This window comes from Eptatretus burgeri, chromosome 3 (assembly GCF_056783735.1).
Source record: "Eptatretus burgeri isolate ZD-2024b chromosome 3, Ebu_testis_v1, whole genome shotgun sequence".
Lineage (NCBI taxonomy): Eukaryota > Metazoa > Chordata > Myxini > Myxiniformes > Myxinidae > Eptatretus > Eptatretus burgeri.
Genome location: NC_140963.1, coordinates 123,969,652 through 123,988,904, shown reverse-complemented (window position 1 = coordinate 123,988,904; position 19,253 = coordinate 123,969,652). Strand labels below are relative to the sequence as shown.

At 42.8% G+C, this 19,253-nt stretch overlaps 1 protein-coding gene and 1 long non-coding RNA gene across 4 annotated transcripts in view; one reads left to right on the top strand and one right to left on the bottom strand.

Moving 5' to 3' along the window:
- Positions 1 to 19,253, bottom strand: part of LOC147030904 (uncharacterized) — a 146,719-nt gene that overhangs the window by 83,753 nt on the left and 43,713 nt on the right. The gene's annotated exons all lie outside the window — the stretch shown is intronic.
- The window catches only part of POLI (DNA polymerase iota), a 67,917-nt gene continuing 66,803 nt past the window's right edge, over positions 18,140 to 19,253 (top strand). Inside the window, exon 1 of one of the 3 annotated variants that reach the window (XM_085875471.1) lies at positions 18,140 to 18,409. In XM_085875471.1, coding sequence (XP_085731597.1) covers positions 18,262 to 18,409 — 148 coding nt within the window. In that variant the 5' untranslated portion in view covers positions 18,140 to 18,261. The remainder of the gene's footprint in view (positions 18,410 to 19,253) is intronic. The other 2 variants (XM_085875469.1, XM_085875470.1) reach the window with 2 other exon arrangements.

Below are 19,253 nucleotides of genomic sequence, written 5' to 3'. Positions count from 1 at the left end.
CAGAAGGGGGTTGTTGGCGGACCTTGAGCGCCCTGTGGAAATGTGGTGGGGACAAATCGCAGAGAGAGCGGGGGGGCTGGCTGGAGAGGAGTCGGTAGAAGACAGAAAGACCACCGACCAACCTGCGGTGATTGAGTGAGAGGCCCAAAGACTCAGCTTCATTGCGGGAGATGCCGATGATCTTAAATGCCCTGGTTTCGACAGCGTGAAGCCGAGAAAGGTGGGAGGCAGGAGCACCAGCCCAGAGGGGAGAGCAGTACTCCATCAGGCTACGGACAAAAGCTTTGTAAGTGGTCAGGAGCTCAAGAGGGCCGAGGAAGGACTTAGCACGACGGAGGATTCCCAGTCGGCGACTGGCTTTTGAGGCGAAGTTGGAAATGTGACTTTCCCAGGAAAGGTCATGGCAGATAGTGAGACCTAGAAGCTTGAAAGAAAAGACTTCTTCCAGAGGATTGTTGAGAAAGTGGATGGGGGGGTTTTGTAAACGGTCCTTTCGAAGAGACATAGTGAGAGTGTGAGATTTGTCTGGATTGAAAGACATGTTCCACGTGTTGGACCAGTTTGTGATTTTATCCAGATCTGCAGTGAGCGAAGAAGCTGCTGCTTGCCGGTCTGAGGGATGACAGATGGTACGGCAGAGGGTGGAGTCGTCGGCAAAGAGAAATAGAGGATTTTCCAGAGAGTCCGAGAGATCATTGATGAAAACCAGCAAAAGAACAGGGCCCAGAACGCTACCTTGAGGAACTCCAGCCTGCACAGGAAGAGGGGATGAAAGAACTCCATTTAGGGCCACAAGTTGACTGCGACAGGAGAGGAAGTCTGCGAGCCATGAGTGGAGATGGCCTTGAATACCATGGGAAGAGAGTTTGGTGAGTAGGGCAGGGTGCCAGACTGTGTCAAAAGCACGTGATATGTCCAGGGATACGGCTCGGATTTCCTGTCTGGCATTGAGGACCTCCATCCATTGATGGGAGAGCAGAAGCAGCATATCCAGGGTAGAGTGACCTGGTCTGAAACCAAATTGATGATTGGAAATCAAGCCATTGGAGAAGAGGAAGGATTTCATATCTGAGGCGATGATGGATTCCATCACCTTGCTGATGATTGGGAGAAGGCTGATTGGTCTGTAGTTACAGGGATCTGTTTTTGCACCTTTTTTATGCAGGGCAGTGATGTTAGCAGATTTCCAAGCAGATGGCAGATGACCTTGGGCAAATGAGAGGGTGAATAGAACAGAGAGTGGGTGAGCAAGAGCAGAAGAGCAGGCTTTGAGGACACGTGGGCTGATGCCATCTGGACCGGTTGCAGAATCTGACTCGAGGTTTGAAAGCAAGCTCTCCACCTTTAAATTTAAAAGCAAATCAAGGTGAAAAAGTGACAGCAGAAGAAAAAGTGAGTGTCTCAGCCGACGTTCCACAACAAGGTCAAGGATGGTTGTGGAGGCCTAATACTAGCCTAAATGGAGTTTTTCATTGTCAAGAGAACGAGGACAACAGGAATAGTGATCAACTATGATGGCTTTCAAGCAGTAATACTGAGAGTTGAAAGGAGGAACTTGATAAGTCGTGGCTGATGCAGGCCCACAACCAGGGCTCAGTATTAAGGGGGGGCATATGAATTGGATGGGGGGGGCACAATTATTATATTTAATATTTTTGATAACCTGGTATACTATTGTATTCATGCAGCATTGACACATCTATACTGAGGTTGCCGTCGCATACTAACCAAATTGATGTCAGCTAGATTTAATATGTTCCGATGTTTTTGGCCGAAAATTATTCGAATGCAGGAGAGCCGCAACAAACTGGCACATTCACAATGCAAATATTCAATGATTAGACAATTGGCACCAATTCAGGTGCAATTATACAAGGTGTTGTGAAGAATTGGCATTAGAAAATTAATATACCAGAGATACAATGACTAAACGGGGGAGGTTGGCACCAGAATCAGTGCACTTTGAAATAAGATACAGTCGGCTATGACCTGCGATCACCACGTTAAACTATCAACAGCAAATACGACCAGCCTGAAGATACCACAAGGTCCGCATTTAAAGCAGTCAATTACACAGAGGTAAGGTTATGCACAAAGCACTAGATATGGGATATGCAAAGCACCAAACACAACATTTAACTTAAACATCACAAGTACAAAGCAGCCGACCACGGCGGGTGCTGACCACAACCACACTGCAACCACACTGCAACCACAACCACACACGCATCACCAGCAGTCACACACACAATCTGAACTCCTCGTATAGTTTTTATACCACTGTACTCGCTGTCAGAAGAGCTGCAGGCGATGTGTCTCGGTGTGGAATCTTCTGAGGACCTTCTCCTTCCATTCATTCAGGCATTTACGTGTGAGGTCTCTCTCGAAGGCCAGCCGTACCAGTTGTGCCTTGCGTGCATGGTGCATGGACCGTCGATGGTCAGTGAAGACATTCCTCAATGTTGAGAATGAGTTTTCACACATGGCAGTGGACGCACCAAATGTTAGTCCAAGTCTCATAGCAGTCACTCCACTTGGCATGGCTTCCAGCGTTTTGTGGTATGTTGAGAGGAGTTTTTGTGTTGTCCATCTCTCGTTTGGCTGCTTTTCTGTCTGTGAGCGAATAAACTGCTTTGCAGCCACACACTCTGTTTCACTGATGGTTGACTTTGTTAATGTCATGATGTGCTGGAGCAAGTGGGGATCCAAAAACGTGCCATTTTCAGGATTCAAGGCAGCGAGTGAGCGGGCGAGTTGTGTGTTACACTCACTGAAGCGCTGAGCGATCTCGCCAAGCACAGTGTCAATTGCGCTGTAAAAACCCTCTGCAGTTCCATCTTGTCATTGTCGTTGTTTTGTCCTGTAGTCTCCAAAACTACAAACTGTTCCAAGTTCTTATGCATTGTGCGTCTCCGTTTTGGTGGTGCAGGTGGAGAAGTGCAAGCATCGTTGGCCTTGTTCCACAGATCAGTGAACTCATCCTCAGAGCGGAGTTTCTTCACGCACTCTGTAGCACTCACCACCAGTTCCAACCCCGTTAGCAAGTCCATGTCCTCTGCCTGCAAGAGTCTGTTTGGGCCATCTAACAACATCAGCAGTTTTTGTACAAAGATAGCAATGAACATGAAGGTCGGCCCAGAGACTTCCCGCAAAAGCCCAATAGTCTCCATCCTCATCTCTGCACCGTAGGCGCGCTCTGCATCAATCTCCGACAGTAAGGATGTGATATCCTTAAAAGATCCTATGATCACAGACACGGTGGCTAAATGTCCCGTCCACCTTTGATCAAGAAGTCGTTTTAACCGCTCACCTTTATACTGTACAACAACAGTGGGCTTTCTGAAGAATTTGTAAAGGCAACAACAAACCTCGAGGAAATCAGTGACAGCTTTCTCTGCTGCCAGTGCGTGGATAACTACCAGATGGAGTTGGTGATTTAAGCAGTGCACATAGGGGATTTCTCTTTCCAATATCTCGTGCAACAACTTTTACACCCCACCGTGCTTCCCAGCCATTACCGAAGCCCCGTCGTACACCTGACTTAATATTTTTGATGTGTCAAGTCTTGTTTTTGTCAGCTCTGCAATTATTATGTCTGTCAATGTTTTTGCATCTCCGGCGTCGGCTGTTGCTATTGTGAGTAGATGCTCTGTTGCTTCATTTGATGCCAATACAAAGCGAATGATGATTGATATGTTCTCGCATTCAGTGGGGTCCCTCGTCCCATCCACCTTAATGGTAAACCACGATGTGCCTACTTCTTCCACGATGGCATCCATCACAACATTACTCAATGTGCAGATCAGTTCATTCTGCATTTCCGGACTAGTATATCTTGCGTTTCGTGGGATATGCTTAATTATTTCAGCTAGCTTGGTGTCTTTTTTGAGTGTGTAGTTTAAAAGCGAGAGGAAGAGCCCACTGTGCCCATCTGACATATCCTCAAAATTATCAAGACTCCCTCTAAAAGGTATCTGATTTTCGGCAAGAAATCCCACATCTATAAGAGCGGACACATAGTACTGGTTTCTATTTAGCTGGTCAGCATTGAGGAGTGTGGAAATCTCCTTACCACAATCGATGCGCCTCTCATTCTCCTTCCACCTCAAAACACAAGTTAAATGTTCATTTGAAGTTGCGTGTTTGTGAAACCCCCTGCCTTTCTCAACGGCATGTTTCCAATTCCGGTAGCCTCGCACTGTGAAAGTAGAGTCCACTGGGCTGCATGCGGTGTTAAACTTCCTACATGGATAGCAGAATGCTGCATCTGTCTGCACACTGTATTCCAGCCATTCATTAATCTGGTACCACGAGGACACAATTCGTCCCTCGTGACTCGCGTCACTAATCTCGCGACTCGCAAGATTTGACGGTTGACGGTTTTATTTATTAAATGATGCATCCATCAAAGACAGGTTTTATCTGCATAATTTCAAATGTAAGCACGATTGCAAACACACATATTTTTAATTTTTATTATAAAATTACTTTTGTAAGATGGAGGGTTAACGGGTTGTGAAGGTCACGTGGTGCACGTGCACTTCATCTTTAATAATGTAAACTTATGTCTTTTCCTTAATCATATTATCATATTATGACTATATTACATTTATACCTAACTTGCAACCAATCAGGTAACCTGCTCAATCGGGTCTCCATATCGAATACGCTGATTGATATATATCAAGGAATATATTCCTTAAAACTAAATGATCCACGATATATATAACCACCCACAACATCGACATTCGACACGAGGTCTTGACTGCTGGCGTTGCTGCTTGCGTTATTATCTTTTATCTTGTGGTCTTGGACTGTATTGTCTTGCCAATTGCTTTTGGAGATGCGCTGGGAAGTGCACACTTATCTCTTGACTGTTATTCAAAGAAGGATATTATTAAAGAACAGTTTATCCAAGAAGGCCTTATTATTCACCATGTTGAGAGACATGGTGAATTCCAGAGACATGGTGACATGGTGAGAGACATATTCCAGAGAACATCTGGAATAAGGGTTTTAGTTCATACAGGTGAACTCTTAAACAGCAAGTTCACAGTGGGCGCTCTTCCTTAAACACTAAGTTGTTCACAAGGTGCAACAGGGCATAAATGGGTGGCGTACAAGTGGGGGGGCACCAGATGCGCCATGGGGGGGCATTGCACCCAAATGCCCCCCCCTAGCGACGGGCCTGGGCTGATGGTGAGGCCTAGGAAACGTGAGACATCCTCAAAATTAGCATTTTTGAAACAGCAATAACTACAAACCTATCAAAAGGTTTTTTTCTTGTCAAAAGAGGGATTCTGTCTCAGTTGCTATGGAGGCCATCTTAGTTGCAAACTATTCATGGGATATGGTCACAACAGTTCTAATCATCATCGTTATACTTCCAACGTATAACCAATTTATACCAGTTTTCTCAATCAAAGTCCATTCATCAACTTTCCAATGAGAGATGGTCGATTTTTATTTTATTGGATGGCTCATGCTGGCCATATTATTTCACTGATCTACTTTTTTTGTTTTTATTCTTTGCAGAAGTGAGGCTCATGGAAGAGCAAATTAGAACTGACAGTGGGAGAAACATCAAGGAAACGAACCAACAGGAAAATAAGACAGGGAGGAGGTGAGGAAACACTGAAACTTGCAAGTAAGAAGGTTAGGTTAGGAAAGATTATTGGGAGTAATAAAGATTATGGGACAGAATTGAGGATGACAAGAGATGGTGGTGCATTGCTTCCTTGAAGCCTTTGGAGGGAAGAGTGAGACAGAGCCTCTGGAAGATGGTTCCATTGATGGGAGAAGCTTGGAATACAAGGTTTGAGGTGTGCAGTCAGCTTGGATTTTGGAAGCTAACCAAGACAGTATTACTGGAAGAATGCATGCATCCTGGAGTTGATGTGGAGGGTGGGGGGGCGGGCGGAGGACTGAGAGAGCAGAGGGAGCAATATTGGGGGGGGGGGTGACAGAGAGGCCACCGACCTGCCTGCAATGTGAGAACAACAGACCCTGTGCTTTGGCTTCATCATGGGAGATTTCAATAATTCTGAGAGCTTGAGATTCCACAGAATCCAGGAGAGACAGATGTGATGTTGTTACAACAGCCCACTGAGCTACTCATAAATGCCTTGCAGACTGTGAGTAGCTCTGATTTTCCAAGGAAAGACTTGGATCGCCGGAGGATGGCCAGTCTGCGGTTGGCATTGGAGGCCAGCTTTGTGATGTGGTCGGCTCAGGAAAGGTCATGGGTGATGGTGAGGCCTTGAAGTTCAATATACTGAACCTCTTCCAGTGGATGACAAAAGGAAATAGATAGGTGGGTTCCTTTTATGATCATTCCAATGTGCTATGATGAGACTGTGGGATTTTCCAGGATTGAAGGACATGCTCCATATATCAGACCAGTGTCTAATTATTTTCAGATCGGTTGAGAGAGTTGCATCTGCTGTCTGCCTATCAGAGGGATGGGGGTACGACTGTAGGATATTCTCTTTGATGATGGATCTGAAATTTTGTATCAATCTGTTCAATGATTTTGGAGATGATCTTTGAAAATACCATACTAATAAATCAAATATGGCTTGGAATAAAGTGGTAAAGTTTCAAGTTTATCAGAGCAGTTCACCAGGAATATGAGTGGAAAAAAATTGAATTTAAGAAAATATTTCCAGAAAAGAACAATATGCTTTCAGCTTCCCATCGTAATTACAACAAAGTGGGTACAGTTATAGTAATAACATGGTGGTAGCCCAGTGATGGAGGACTGAACTAGTATTGGTTGTGGGCTTAAACGTGGTTGGAGGCAGTGGAGTTAAATATTTGGAAATAGCTTCTTCCAACCCAAACTAGTATCATCCAAATTACGATGAACAAACCAAGCTTGCTCACCAATGGATGAAATCAACAGAACATTGATTGAGGTATGCTCAGTGCTGTGGGAAGCAAGGAGATGCTGACGTTTTCAGGCATTAACTTTTCGTCGGGGCAAAAGAGGTGGATGTAAATGCCTGCTTAACTTCCGATATAAGAACAAGATGGTCCAAGATACAGAACCCCCTGCTGCTTTACAAACCACATTTTAGTTTGTGAAGAATTGAACTCTGCACGAGACATGATTGAGTGTGCTCCCAGAGAGATGTTGAGTTACCTTTCATAGGGAGAGCAATTTATGTGAAAGTATACTTTTCAGATGGCTTTCAAGGATTAAATTAATCCTATTGTGACTGCCACTAAAACTACTACCACCACGACTCAAAACGTTTTTTTTTTCTACTCTTCATTGAGTTGCTGTGTATTTGCTGTTATTCTTTATCCCCCTTTGGTTCCTTCAGTATTTTTAATTTTGCCTTGGGTTCCTGGATGGAGTTGGTTCATTTGTTTTCTTTAAAATTTAACATGTTGTCAAACTAAATTGGTGGTTTGTTTTCAGACCTAGTTCACGGTGCCCGGAACGCCTGTGGACAAGTTGCTACTCCCGGTTGTGGCTTTATCACGAATGCACCGATATAGAGCCTTTGTTTTGAATAATCAAACTTGGTATGCTGGATTAGTCCACATTATTGAGTGAGAAAGAAGTGTTTGCTCAAATGCGTTTTAATAACAATTTTTCAATTTTTGATAAATGTGCGTGATATGCAACTTTTGAAATGACGTATTAATGCTTAACGAGGCATTTCGTGCATGTGCTGTCTGTGTGTTTCCACTGATTCGGTTCTGCTCGCTGGATACTTTTAACATGCCAGGATGAGCACAAAATCTGTGATTCAAAGAGTCTTTAAAACATAATTTTCATCATTTCAACGAAAGAGTGGCAATTTCAAAATGGTTAACAATAATATTGTTCTTTTCCTGAATGCAAATCATACTCACAGAAATAGAGGGAATATGAGAAATATCTGTAGATGACACCGAGAGGTGTTGGTTTCCTATCATTTCCTGTTAATACAAGCAATAGCAATAGATTCAAAAATCTAGTATAATTTTTCTTGTGGCCCTGGAACCAAACAAATATATATATATATATATATATATATATATATATATATATATATATATATATATATATATATATATATATATATATGTATATATATATATATGTATATATATATATATATATCAGCCATAATTCCCACTTATATAGGCACCCGATGCCTATATAAGTGGTTGAAGGCTTCATCACAACTTCATCACATTACAACTTCATCCTAAGCCAGCATCAGTTTAAACACTTGGGGGTTTATCTGTCTCTCGCAAGGCTTCATCACAACATAAGTTGAGCACTCTGGAGGATGGAATATTGGCTAAGTTGAGAGATTGAGGTTGGCTACTGAAGGAAGTTGTTGGATTGTCTTTGGAATGGTAAGCATTGGATGTTGGAAGGATGTTCTGAACTTGCATTTTGCAGAGAATGGAGATGGCTTTTCCTGTTTTCATCGCCATATTTATACATTCAGGCTATATAAAACACTATACAAAGGCATCTTTATGTGAACCCAAAGCTGCAAAGGTGCAGCTTCCCTTCGCATTTCTTCAAGGAAGTGCTCAGTTTGTGGTACACAAGGCAGATTTTTGTTATCACCTCCCAAAGCCTTATTCATGACACATTGCCTTCATTTTATCAGAAAGTGCTGAAGACTTGGAATGTAGTTGATAGGCAGAGAGCAAATGGTTCTCACCCCTGCAAAGACCTTCTGGAATAGCCATTTTTTTTTTCAACCCTGTTTTGCATGCCCCAACATTAGTTTCTTTCTACATGAGGTAAAAATAGCTTTCCGAGTGTAAAACAACAGTTGGCGTTCTCTTGGATAATGACAAGAGAGGGTTTCTCTCACCTGAAGAGCTTGCAACAGATAAAAGACTACAGTATAGACAATTGCAATTCCTTTCAAGATGCCCCAGGAAATAAGGAACTTATTTGGAAAATCCTTCTGGGGTTACAAAACTGTGGGTTACAAAACTGGGGTTCGAGGATAATCCTCGAACTTTCATGCCATTTATGGTCAGGACATAAGGTTGTGATCTTTCCCAGCCACCTCCTGTACACAACAAGAGCAGGGTCCCTGGTGCATCTGATGTGTCCATATATACTATATACTCTCATGGACGGATACATATACATATACAATTATACATATATTTCTTGGTCATTGACTCACTCCATTTATTGCACTTGCTGGTCAGTTAGACTCTCCCTGGAGTGAAACTCTTCTGCCTCCCTTGCCCATTCAAACACAATGAGAATCCTTATAATCTTCAAACAATAACCAGGATGGTGGTTGACCTGAGTTGGATGATGCTTTACGGAGCACTGAGTTGCCACATTGCACTCACTTTCCTGGTGGATGTTGTTTCTGTGGTGCATTGAAAATTTTCTTTCGTGTATATATGCAACACCATAGTCTTTGGCCAATTATTTGGGCTGATAAAGCATCTGTTACTAAGTTTCCAGCTTCATTTCTCAAAAACGTTTTATATTTTTGGAGATGATGTCGAAAAGAAAAGGAAGTCATGGGATAATATTGTGAATTTCATTTTGGCATCTGCAAAGCTTGCAATTTATATGCGAAGAAGGCGAAGATTGGTAATATGGTTGTGCAAGATAGTTCTGCATCACTGAAAGCTTTGTTATGCTCACATTTGTTATGTTATGTTTCTTCGTTTAAGGCAGTGCAATATTCTGGGAATATTAAGTGGTTTGTGGTGATTTGCACCAAATAATGATGTACATTGCCATATTTCTCCTCAAGGCACTCATTACATGTTATTATTAATTTCGTCCTTATCTTTGTTTCTATTTCTACCTCTGTATCTATCTTGGTGGTGTTTTTTTCTCTTGAAATACTGTCCTTTTGTCCACTGCATTTCTGACTGTGGACCTGCAGTGGGTGAGAAGTTTTATGAGCAACACTAAACAGACAGTTTCTGCCTGCCTGAGGTTTCATGTGTATTGAGAGCAGTCTTCTACAGTCATTCTTCTAATAAAAGTACGACGACTACTTCTACTACTATCACTCCTTCCTCTTAAATGCCCCTCTCCCCACCACCAATTGACTGGCAGAATAGGCCAGAGGTATGCACACTCATCTCTGAAGTGTCTCACCTGAGTTTGAATCTGCCAGGCTGTAACCTCGCATTCTGCTGTTTTGCATGCAGGGCAATGCATCAATATCAATGTGTGTGCTGCCCATCAGATGGACATTAAACTGGGTGTCCCATCTGCTGGCATTAGTTGGTGGATGTTAAAGATTCCATGGTGTCATTTGCAAAGAGTAGGTGAGCTGTCGCCACCACCGTAGAAAATTCTAAATTCCTGCTCCAACCTACAGGGGGCATTGCATCAGTGGCACAGCCACCCCCACCCAATGAAAACGATGCCACCTGAAGCTATGTGTTGTATATGAAAGAAGAAGAATAGGAAGAAAAATAAGAAGAAGGACTAGAAGAACCAGCTCAAATTGCTCCTTGAAATTGGGTTTTCCAGGGAACGTTTTTGATCCAAGTCTTTAATTAATTGGCTGGCGAAGCCTGACGTTAAATTGAAGGTTGCATAAATTTAGAGTTTGTCGAGATTACCTTTAAAGTCCAACAACGTCCACTGATGGCATATGGCTCGTCTGACTTAATGTGCATCTGATGGAATGCACACCTTGATGCATTGTCCTGCATTCAAAAGACCTGGGTGACAGTTTATAGCTCATTTGAGATTCAATCCCAAGTTCGACAGCTCAAAGTTGAGTGCGCATATATCTGAGCTATTCTGCCAGCCTATAAATTAATTCTACTGTGGACAATGTCAAAGGAAAAATTGAAGTTCCTGCAAATTAAGGTAAGACATCTCTGAGACATTTCTAAATACAAAATAGTTTTCAACAAAGTTGAATCAGTAAACTTTAATTTAATGAGTAAACAATTTTTGCATTTATTCCGCAGCTTGAGAGGCCATTGGTTTTAAAGACGGAATCCTTCATTCGACAATGTTACCACGACGCAAGGCAACAATGAATACTTATCATCGGTAAGGCATGTCTCACCATCAATTATACCTTGCTTTCTCATGATAACCTTTATGCATTGTACTTTGTGAAGAATGTCTATGTTCATTGTGAGACCGAGTTAGTTGGTACAGGGGATTGAAAATGGAATTCAATGTAATCCACTGTTAAAAATAAATAAGTAAATTAAAAAAAAATCATTCCCTCATGTTCCCTTATTCCCACTCAAAGTAAATCCCACAATCCTCAATCCCAATAACCCCACCAACAAACCCTCCACCCATTTATTTCCTTCACTATGTTGAGCAAAAAGGCTAGAAAGCAATCAAATGAAAATTTAAAATGGGAACTGTAATAAGGTAGTGGACAAAGAAATACTTGAGCAAAACTGTTTATCTGAAAACAAAAGAAATCTTGCTGATTCATTGGAATTTATCGCCACCTCTTGGAAGGAGCCGAAAGACACAACATCATTCGGTGTAGTTATTTGCCTGTATTAAAGATACACTGGGATGTGATTGGTGCAGAATTTAAATGACTGAGTGAAAAATAAATTCCCTGAGACAAATCTCTGAGTAAAAAAAAAAAAAATGGCTGATGAAAATTTTTATATAAATGGCTAAGTTGATGAAAATCTGCACCAATTACATCCCGGCGCACCAATTCCTATTACCAAAAAATGGCTTTTTATTATAAAAAAAAAATATGGGCAAGTCAATGAAATTCTGTACCATTTGCATCCGACCACACCACTGCCAATGAACAAGAAATGCCTCTTCATATAAATAGCCAATTCGATGGATTTCTGCAAATATCACCTCCTGGCGAACCATTGATTTTTAACAATTAATGCTTTTTTATAGAAATGGTCAAGTTGATGAAATTCTGCACCAATTACATTACTGCGCACCCAATGCCTATAAATAAAAAAATGTATTTTCATAAAAACAGCTGAGTCAATGAAATTCTGCATCAATTATATCCCCAAACACTAACCCCCCCCCCAAAAGGTTTTTTTTTTTTAAATAAAAATGACCATCCACCCATCCATTGGGACCATACTCTGTGCAGAGTGTTGGTGCTGCCTAAGCAGTCTCCTTGACTATTGGGCACAATCCTGGACAGGTTGCCACTCCGACACAGGATACCAGCAAGCCGGCACTCATTTTGCCGACCTGGGAAGGACGACAGGCAGAGTCAACCCCACCTGGTATTAATTCAACAGCCAAGGGGGATTTGAACTCAGGATCCTAGGATCCCAAGCCCACCACCTTCACCATTAAGCCAACACCAGGCATTATAAAATGACTAATTAAATGAAAATCTGCACCAATTACATCCTGGTGCACGAATGGCGATTAACCAAAAATGCATTTTATAAAAATTACCCCCGTGTGGGGGTGATGGTCATCTCTATAATATTTTTACTATCATAATCGATGAACCGTTGCCAGATATCTCCTAAAATGACAGACTAGATAGGTTTTAAAATGGCGACTTTCACAACTTCCGTGACCTCGTGACCTTGAACCTGACCTCGAATCCGGGAAAAAATATGTCGTTGGGTATCACTCATCGACCTCTACCCACACACCAAATTTCATCAACATCGGAAGTAAAAAAGTTTTCTTTGTACCGGGAAGTGTTTTTGACAATCTTCCAGGTTACGTGGCGGCCAAACGGGACGGAAATTCAAAAATCTGTCCGGGTGGATTCATGATAATATTTTTTTACTATCATAATCAATAAACAGTTGCCGAATATCTTGTAGAATGGCAGACTTGATAGGTTTTGAAAATGGCGATTTTTATAACTTACGTGACCTCGTGACCTTGACCTTGAACCCGGACAAAAGTTATATCGTTGTGCAACACTCATTGACCTCTACCCACATACTAAGTTTCATCAAGACCGGAGAGAAAAATTGTTGATGGACGGACGGACGGACATTTGGTCCGGCTTTATTAGGTCATCTCGATAGAGATGACCTAAAAATGCCCTCTTTCATATAAAAATCACCAATGCAATGGAATTCTGCACCAATTACGTCCTAGCACACCAATCCCGATTAACCAAAAAAATGGAATTCAATGGAATTCTGCACCAATTACATCCCTGCGAACCAATCCCGATCAACCAAAAATGCCCTCTTTCATATAAAAATCGCCAATTCAATGAAATTCTGCACCAATTACGTCCTCGCACACCAATCCCGATTAACCAAAAATGCCCTCTTTCATATAAAAATGGCCAATTCAATGGAATTCTGCACCAATCCCGATGAACCAAAAATGCCCTCTTTCATATAAAAATCGCCAATTCAATGGAATTCTGCACCAATTACGTCCTCACACACCAATCCCGATTAACCAAAAAAATGGAATTCAATGGAATTCTGCACCAATTACATCCCTGCGAACCAATCCCGATCAACCAAAAATGCCCTCTTTCATATAAAAATCGCCAATTCAATGAAATTCTGCACCAATTACGTCCTCGCACACCAATCCCGATTAACCAAAAATGCCCTCTTTCATATAAAAATGGCCAATTCAATGAAATCCTGCACTCACGCACCAATCCCGATCAACCAAAAATGCCCTCTTTTAAATAAAAATGGCCAATTCAATGGAATTCTGCACCAATCCCGATGAACCAAAAATGCCCTCTTTCATATAAAAATGGCCAATTCAATGGAATTCTGCACCAATTACATCCTCACACACCAATCCCGATTAATCAAAAATGCCCTCTTTCATATAAAAATGGCCAATTCAATTGAATTCTACACCAATTACGATGAACCAAAAATGCCCTCTTTCAAAAAAAATGGCCAATTCAATGGAATTCTGCACCAATTACATCCTTGCACACCAATCCCGATAAACTAAAAATGCCCTCTTTCATATAAAAAATGGCCAATTTATTGGAATCCTGCACCAATCACATACCCACGAACCAATGCCTATTAATAAAAAAAAATGCGCCTTTCATTAAATCGGCGTTTGTGATGACATCAACTTTAGCTTAAAACTTAAAATATACAGTAATCCGAATCAATGGTGGTGTTTGCATTTTGCGAGACACTTGTACAAGAAGTTCTTGAGAATGTAATATCATGTAATCATCACTTGTGCCCTACTATACTCACTACTCAGTGTGCAGAACCTCGCTGTATACTTTCCTACAGTTTTCACCTGCGATGTTTTGCAGGTCTACAACTGCTCAGAATGGTTGTTGTTGTTGTTATTGTGGTTCTTGTTCGGGGTTGATTTTAGAAATGTGCACCCATTGGTTGGACAGCTGCCAGACCCCACTCACATTTGTTGCTTGACTCCACCCACCATGACACCGAGACAAAATAATATGGCTGCCATCTTGGATTTCTGGTGGGCTGAAGACATCAGGCCTGTAGGCCTTTACTGATTATTCAATGCCTGGGTTTTGTTGCATACAGTATTACATTTATGTCACAGGTTGTGAATAAAGTGCGGTCATTCTTGTTTGTACATACCCATCATTATCTTAAACATCTCTCACTTCCCTTCATAATCACCACATTTTTAATGTCTAAAGTCCTGTCTCCTTCAACCGCTCTCATAGCTTATTCTAGTTAGCCCCCAAATCAATCATCCAATAATCAATCTAGTCATTCTATGCTGTACCCTCTCCATTATAAGGACGTCCTTCCTCAGACATGCTGACCAAAACTGAACACATTCTCGATGAGGCTGAAATTCCTCTGCAGTGTTAGCACTACTTTTAATTTATAGTTTATCCCCCGACGAATACAACCTACAACCCTGTTAGCCTTACCTATAGGTGAAGGACATTGTGCTGAGGCTTGCCACCCCCTTCACTCCCTCCTCCTCTACCACCACCTCCAGATCCCTATCCCATGTCACACTCCAAGACAGCCCGTTGCATTTAAAAGTCCCTGTTTTCATTTCTGTAGCCATCCCCAGCATCTTACATTTCCTTATGATACATGACCTCGACCAATAGTTTGCCAAATCTTTGAAAGTATCTCTATTTTCCAGAATTTTGACCATTTGGACTCTGGAGGAAATCGATGGAGCAACAAAATTGATGGAGGAAAAAAATCAATGGAGCAACAAAAGAAAAACATTCAGCCTCTCCACCCTACATGCAAGTAAATGCGTAATTACACCAGCTTCGCTTGTCTCATCCTCCACCTCCTCCGCACATACTAGGTGCAAATGCTCCAGGCACCTTGCATGTGGGATGGGAGGACAAGGACCAAAAAAAAACACACGAGGGTGATGTCATGGTTTAAATCAATATACTTGGTTTTTATGCAATATACACAGTTGTATAGAAGGACAGCCCTTATAAAAGGCTTTCTACCTCCAGTGACACGATCCAGGCACCACGAGTCATAACAACCTGTAACGACTCGAGTTTGACCCGCCGAAAGCACCAGCGCAATCATTGGCATCGAACCGTTCCCTCATTTGGATAAAATACTGTAATTAACTACAATAATAATAATGCTATGAACCTCGTGTGTAATGATCTAAATTTAATTAACCGGAGAAGTATAACAGGCCCAATTTGCTTGTGCTAAAATTGCTTTATGTTAATGTTATTACTCATTATTTTCATTCGTATATGTGACCTGGGAATTTACTAGCTGCATGATATAATCCAGACGTCACAGAACGCTCATTTGAAGCAATGGGAAATGGTGGGCAGGTGCTGATGTAATATTGTAGAATTTGTGCTCTGGGTTGGGCATTCTTCGAGGATTTATATTCACGAAACAAGAACTTGGCGGAAGGGAGGCTAAAATGAGAGATTGACAAAAGGAAGAGAAGGAAGGATGAGAGAGAGAAAGGAAGGTATGGAACTGCTGGGGGAGATAAGGGAAAACGTTTGGGAGGATAGGGGTAAGGGGTGGGGAGGGAGGGGAGGGCACGTGTAAGCATACAGGAGAGGAAGGGAGGGATCATGAAGTGTGGCACTGTGAGTACCTGTGCAGGAGGACGAAAGTCCGAGTCTTGAGGTCCTTGGTGCTTCCAGTCTTGCTCTACAGATGTGAGACTTGGACTCTGACCAGGGATCTGAGACGGAGACTGAATTCCTTTGGTACCAGGTCTCTTCGGAGAACCCTTGCCTATCGCCGGTCAGACTTTGTGTCCAACGAGCGGTTGCTGAGAGAGACTCTAATGAGATTTGTTACCTCCAGAGTCCATGAGCGTCAGCTGCTGCTGTGTGGACATCTGGCTCATTTTCCTGACGCTGATCATGCTCACCAAATTGTCTTAGCGAAGGAGCCTCGTGAGTGGAGGAGGCCAATGGGCCGACCACGTGCCTCGTGGTTGCAGCAGGTTGATCGGCATCTCAAGGAGATGGGGATGGGGCCAGACATCTGCCTGGGGGATGGCCAGACAGAGGCACCTGGAGTAACGGTAGAAAGTGGACGCAGAGACACGCTGCTCTGGTGCATGCTTCCACACCTGACCTGGAGGGAATAAAATAACTCTGTCACAATTGCATACCTAATAAGTAGATGCCTCCAAAGGAAACTTGCTGCATGCTGTAATTTCAGGGTAGTTTCTGAAACTGTCATTTGTGGAAAATGTTCTGATACATTTGCACTGGAGCTCAAAAGGTAGGACCTTGCCAAGGAATCCTTACATAAGAGATCACGTGTCACCTTTGCACAGTTTTATACAAGGACAGCCCTTATAAAAGGGTTTTTTTTGTACGTGTCCGCTGCATGTAGACGGTGAGCTGTTGAAAGTCAGCGGCGAGAAAGGTAGAGAACAAGCACAGAGCCTTGTGAGCATTTATCTTCACTTGCCCAATGCCCCCAACCTCCCTCAAGGAGTGCAAATCACTGCCCCATACCAATCAGAGGGTATGTCGCAATGAGTGGCTGCAACCAAAACTTCCATGGCCCTTCCCTTTCCTTGTGTCTTTTCAACCTCATTTCTATTTTCTCCTCAATCCTGCACTCTTCTCCCTTTGCCACCCCCTTACCCTCCCTTTACAGATCTTAACTGGAAGGGCACTCGGTCGAGTGCATACCTCCACCACGTATTGCCTGATCCATGAGAACATATTGGGCCCAATACATTTTTGAAATATCATGCTGTACATCGTTTTTGGCTCTTCTCTATTTTTCTCAATGGTGAAGAATCACTTTATAAAATAAATCATTCTCATATCCATATCCGGATTCGGATCTTCACCAAAATTGAATCAGTTCGTTCTTGCCACACATCCAACCTGTGCACAAATTTTCATCCGGATCCGGATCGGTCCACAACTTTTTGAGATATCCTGCACACAGACAGACAAACAGACATCAAGTTGTGAAAACATAAACCTCCTTCACCTTCAGTGGAGGAGGTAACCGTGCAAACTCCGATGTTCTGCAATGTCTGCCTAACCAGGAGAGAGTTAGTTATCCTAAGCACACGTTGAAGCGTATGGAGTGTCAACATGTGCTGAGAAAATCTACTCGAGTTGTACTAGAGGTGTACGTGAGGTGTATTCAAGGTGTACTCGAGGTGTACTCGAGTTGTACACGAGGTGTACGCGAAGTGTACTCGAGGTGTACGCGAGGTGTACTCGAGTTGTACGCGAGGTGTACGCGAGTTGTACGCGAGGTGTACGCGAGTTGTACGCGAGTTGTACTCGAGGTGTACTCGAGTTGTACGCGAGTTGTACTCGAGGTGTACTCGTGGTGTACTCGAGGTGTACTTGAGGTGTACTCGAGATGTACGCGAGGTGTACTCGAGTTGTATGCGAGGTGTACTCGAGTTGTACGCGAGGTGTACTCGAGTTGTACGCGAGGTGTACTCGAGGTGTACTTGAGTTGTACGCGAGGTGTACTCGAGGTGTACTCGAGTTGTACGCGAGGTGTACTCGAGTTGTACGCGAGGTGTACTCGAGGTGTACACGAGTTGTACACGAGGTGTACTCGAGTTGTACGCGAGGTGTACGCGAGTTGTACACGAGTTGTACGTGAGGTGTACTCGAGGTGTACTCGAGAGAGAATCTTCTCGGGCGGGTCCTCATTGTCCCGAGTTGATGAGGCTCTTCGTTGTGCTCACAGCGCCCCCTACAGACGACATTGGGGGGGGGGCGGGGGGGGAGAGTTGCGGCGCACGTGCCGCCCTCGCTCCATGAAGAGCACGTGATTTGTCCGCGAGGCATCTCGTCTCGTCATAAAGCCACAGATCAGTCACTAAACGGACGAATCGACTTGGTTGTGACTGCAGCGTCCTGCCAGGGACAAATGGACGTGGAAAGTGACGATCGGGACCCGGGGCGTGCACTGTGTTCCGGCCAATGGGATTCGGACCTTTCTGATGAAGACGACGGACAGAGTTGGCGATGTGACGTCACCGGATTGCGTGACGTCACGGACACAGCACCGGCTCAAGGTTCCCGAACAACCCTCGCATATCGTAAACAAATCCTCTCCCACCGGAGGGAGCGGGTGTTACTTTTCTCGTCGCATCAAATGAGCTCACATTCCATACTCGTTGTTTTTCCACAAGTTTCGAATTCTCTCGTGATTATTCATTCATTCATTCATTCAGTGTTAATTTTCTTTCTTTCAGTTCTTCGTTCTTTGCTTGAACGAAAATGTTTTTTCGTTTGTTTAACATTTTTTTTTCCTGAGTCAGAAGCTCGAAACGTAGTGTATTTATTAAATATAAAGCATGATTTTTCATGCACTATTTTGTGTATAAAATCGCGATATTTAAACAGCCGCGCAATAAATTTTTATTTTCAATTAAAAACATGGAAAACAATGCTCTTCCTATACACCGCATAAAACTCTTATTAAAAAAACAAAACAAAGTCGATCATGTTCATTTAATTCATTTCTTTACGCCTAAAGAGAAAACAAATTATAGAGTATATTTTAAAGAAGGAAGAATAATAAACTTTTTTTCAGGCTCATCCAAGCGTTCTTGAATTTGAAGCATACCGATGAACAAATGACCCGAACTCGAACGTGAAACAGTCAGGAAATGTCGCTCGGGAAGTGGCTCGGCTGAAGGGAATCCTGTACTATTGTCCACACGGCTGTTTTCCACTCGATAACAAGAGGCTGTGCCGGGCCTGGTGTTGTGGTTTGGCCTGGAATTGATTTCCTTTCACGAAGTGAAATAATCGACCGAACTCAGTTTACCGACATCCAGATCCAGAGAAAGTATCTCAGTACTATTCGGAAGTGCAGAGATTAAAATCGATACCTTAACAAGCTCAAACGAGCTA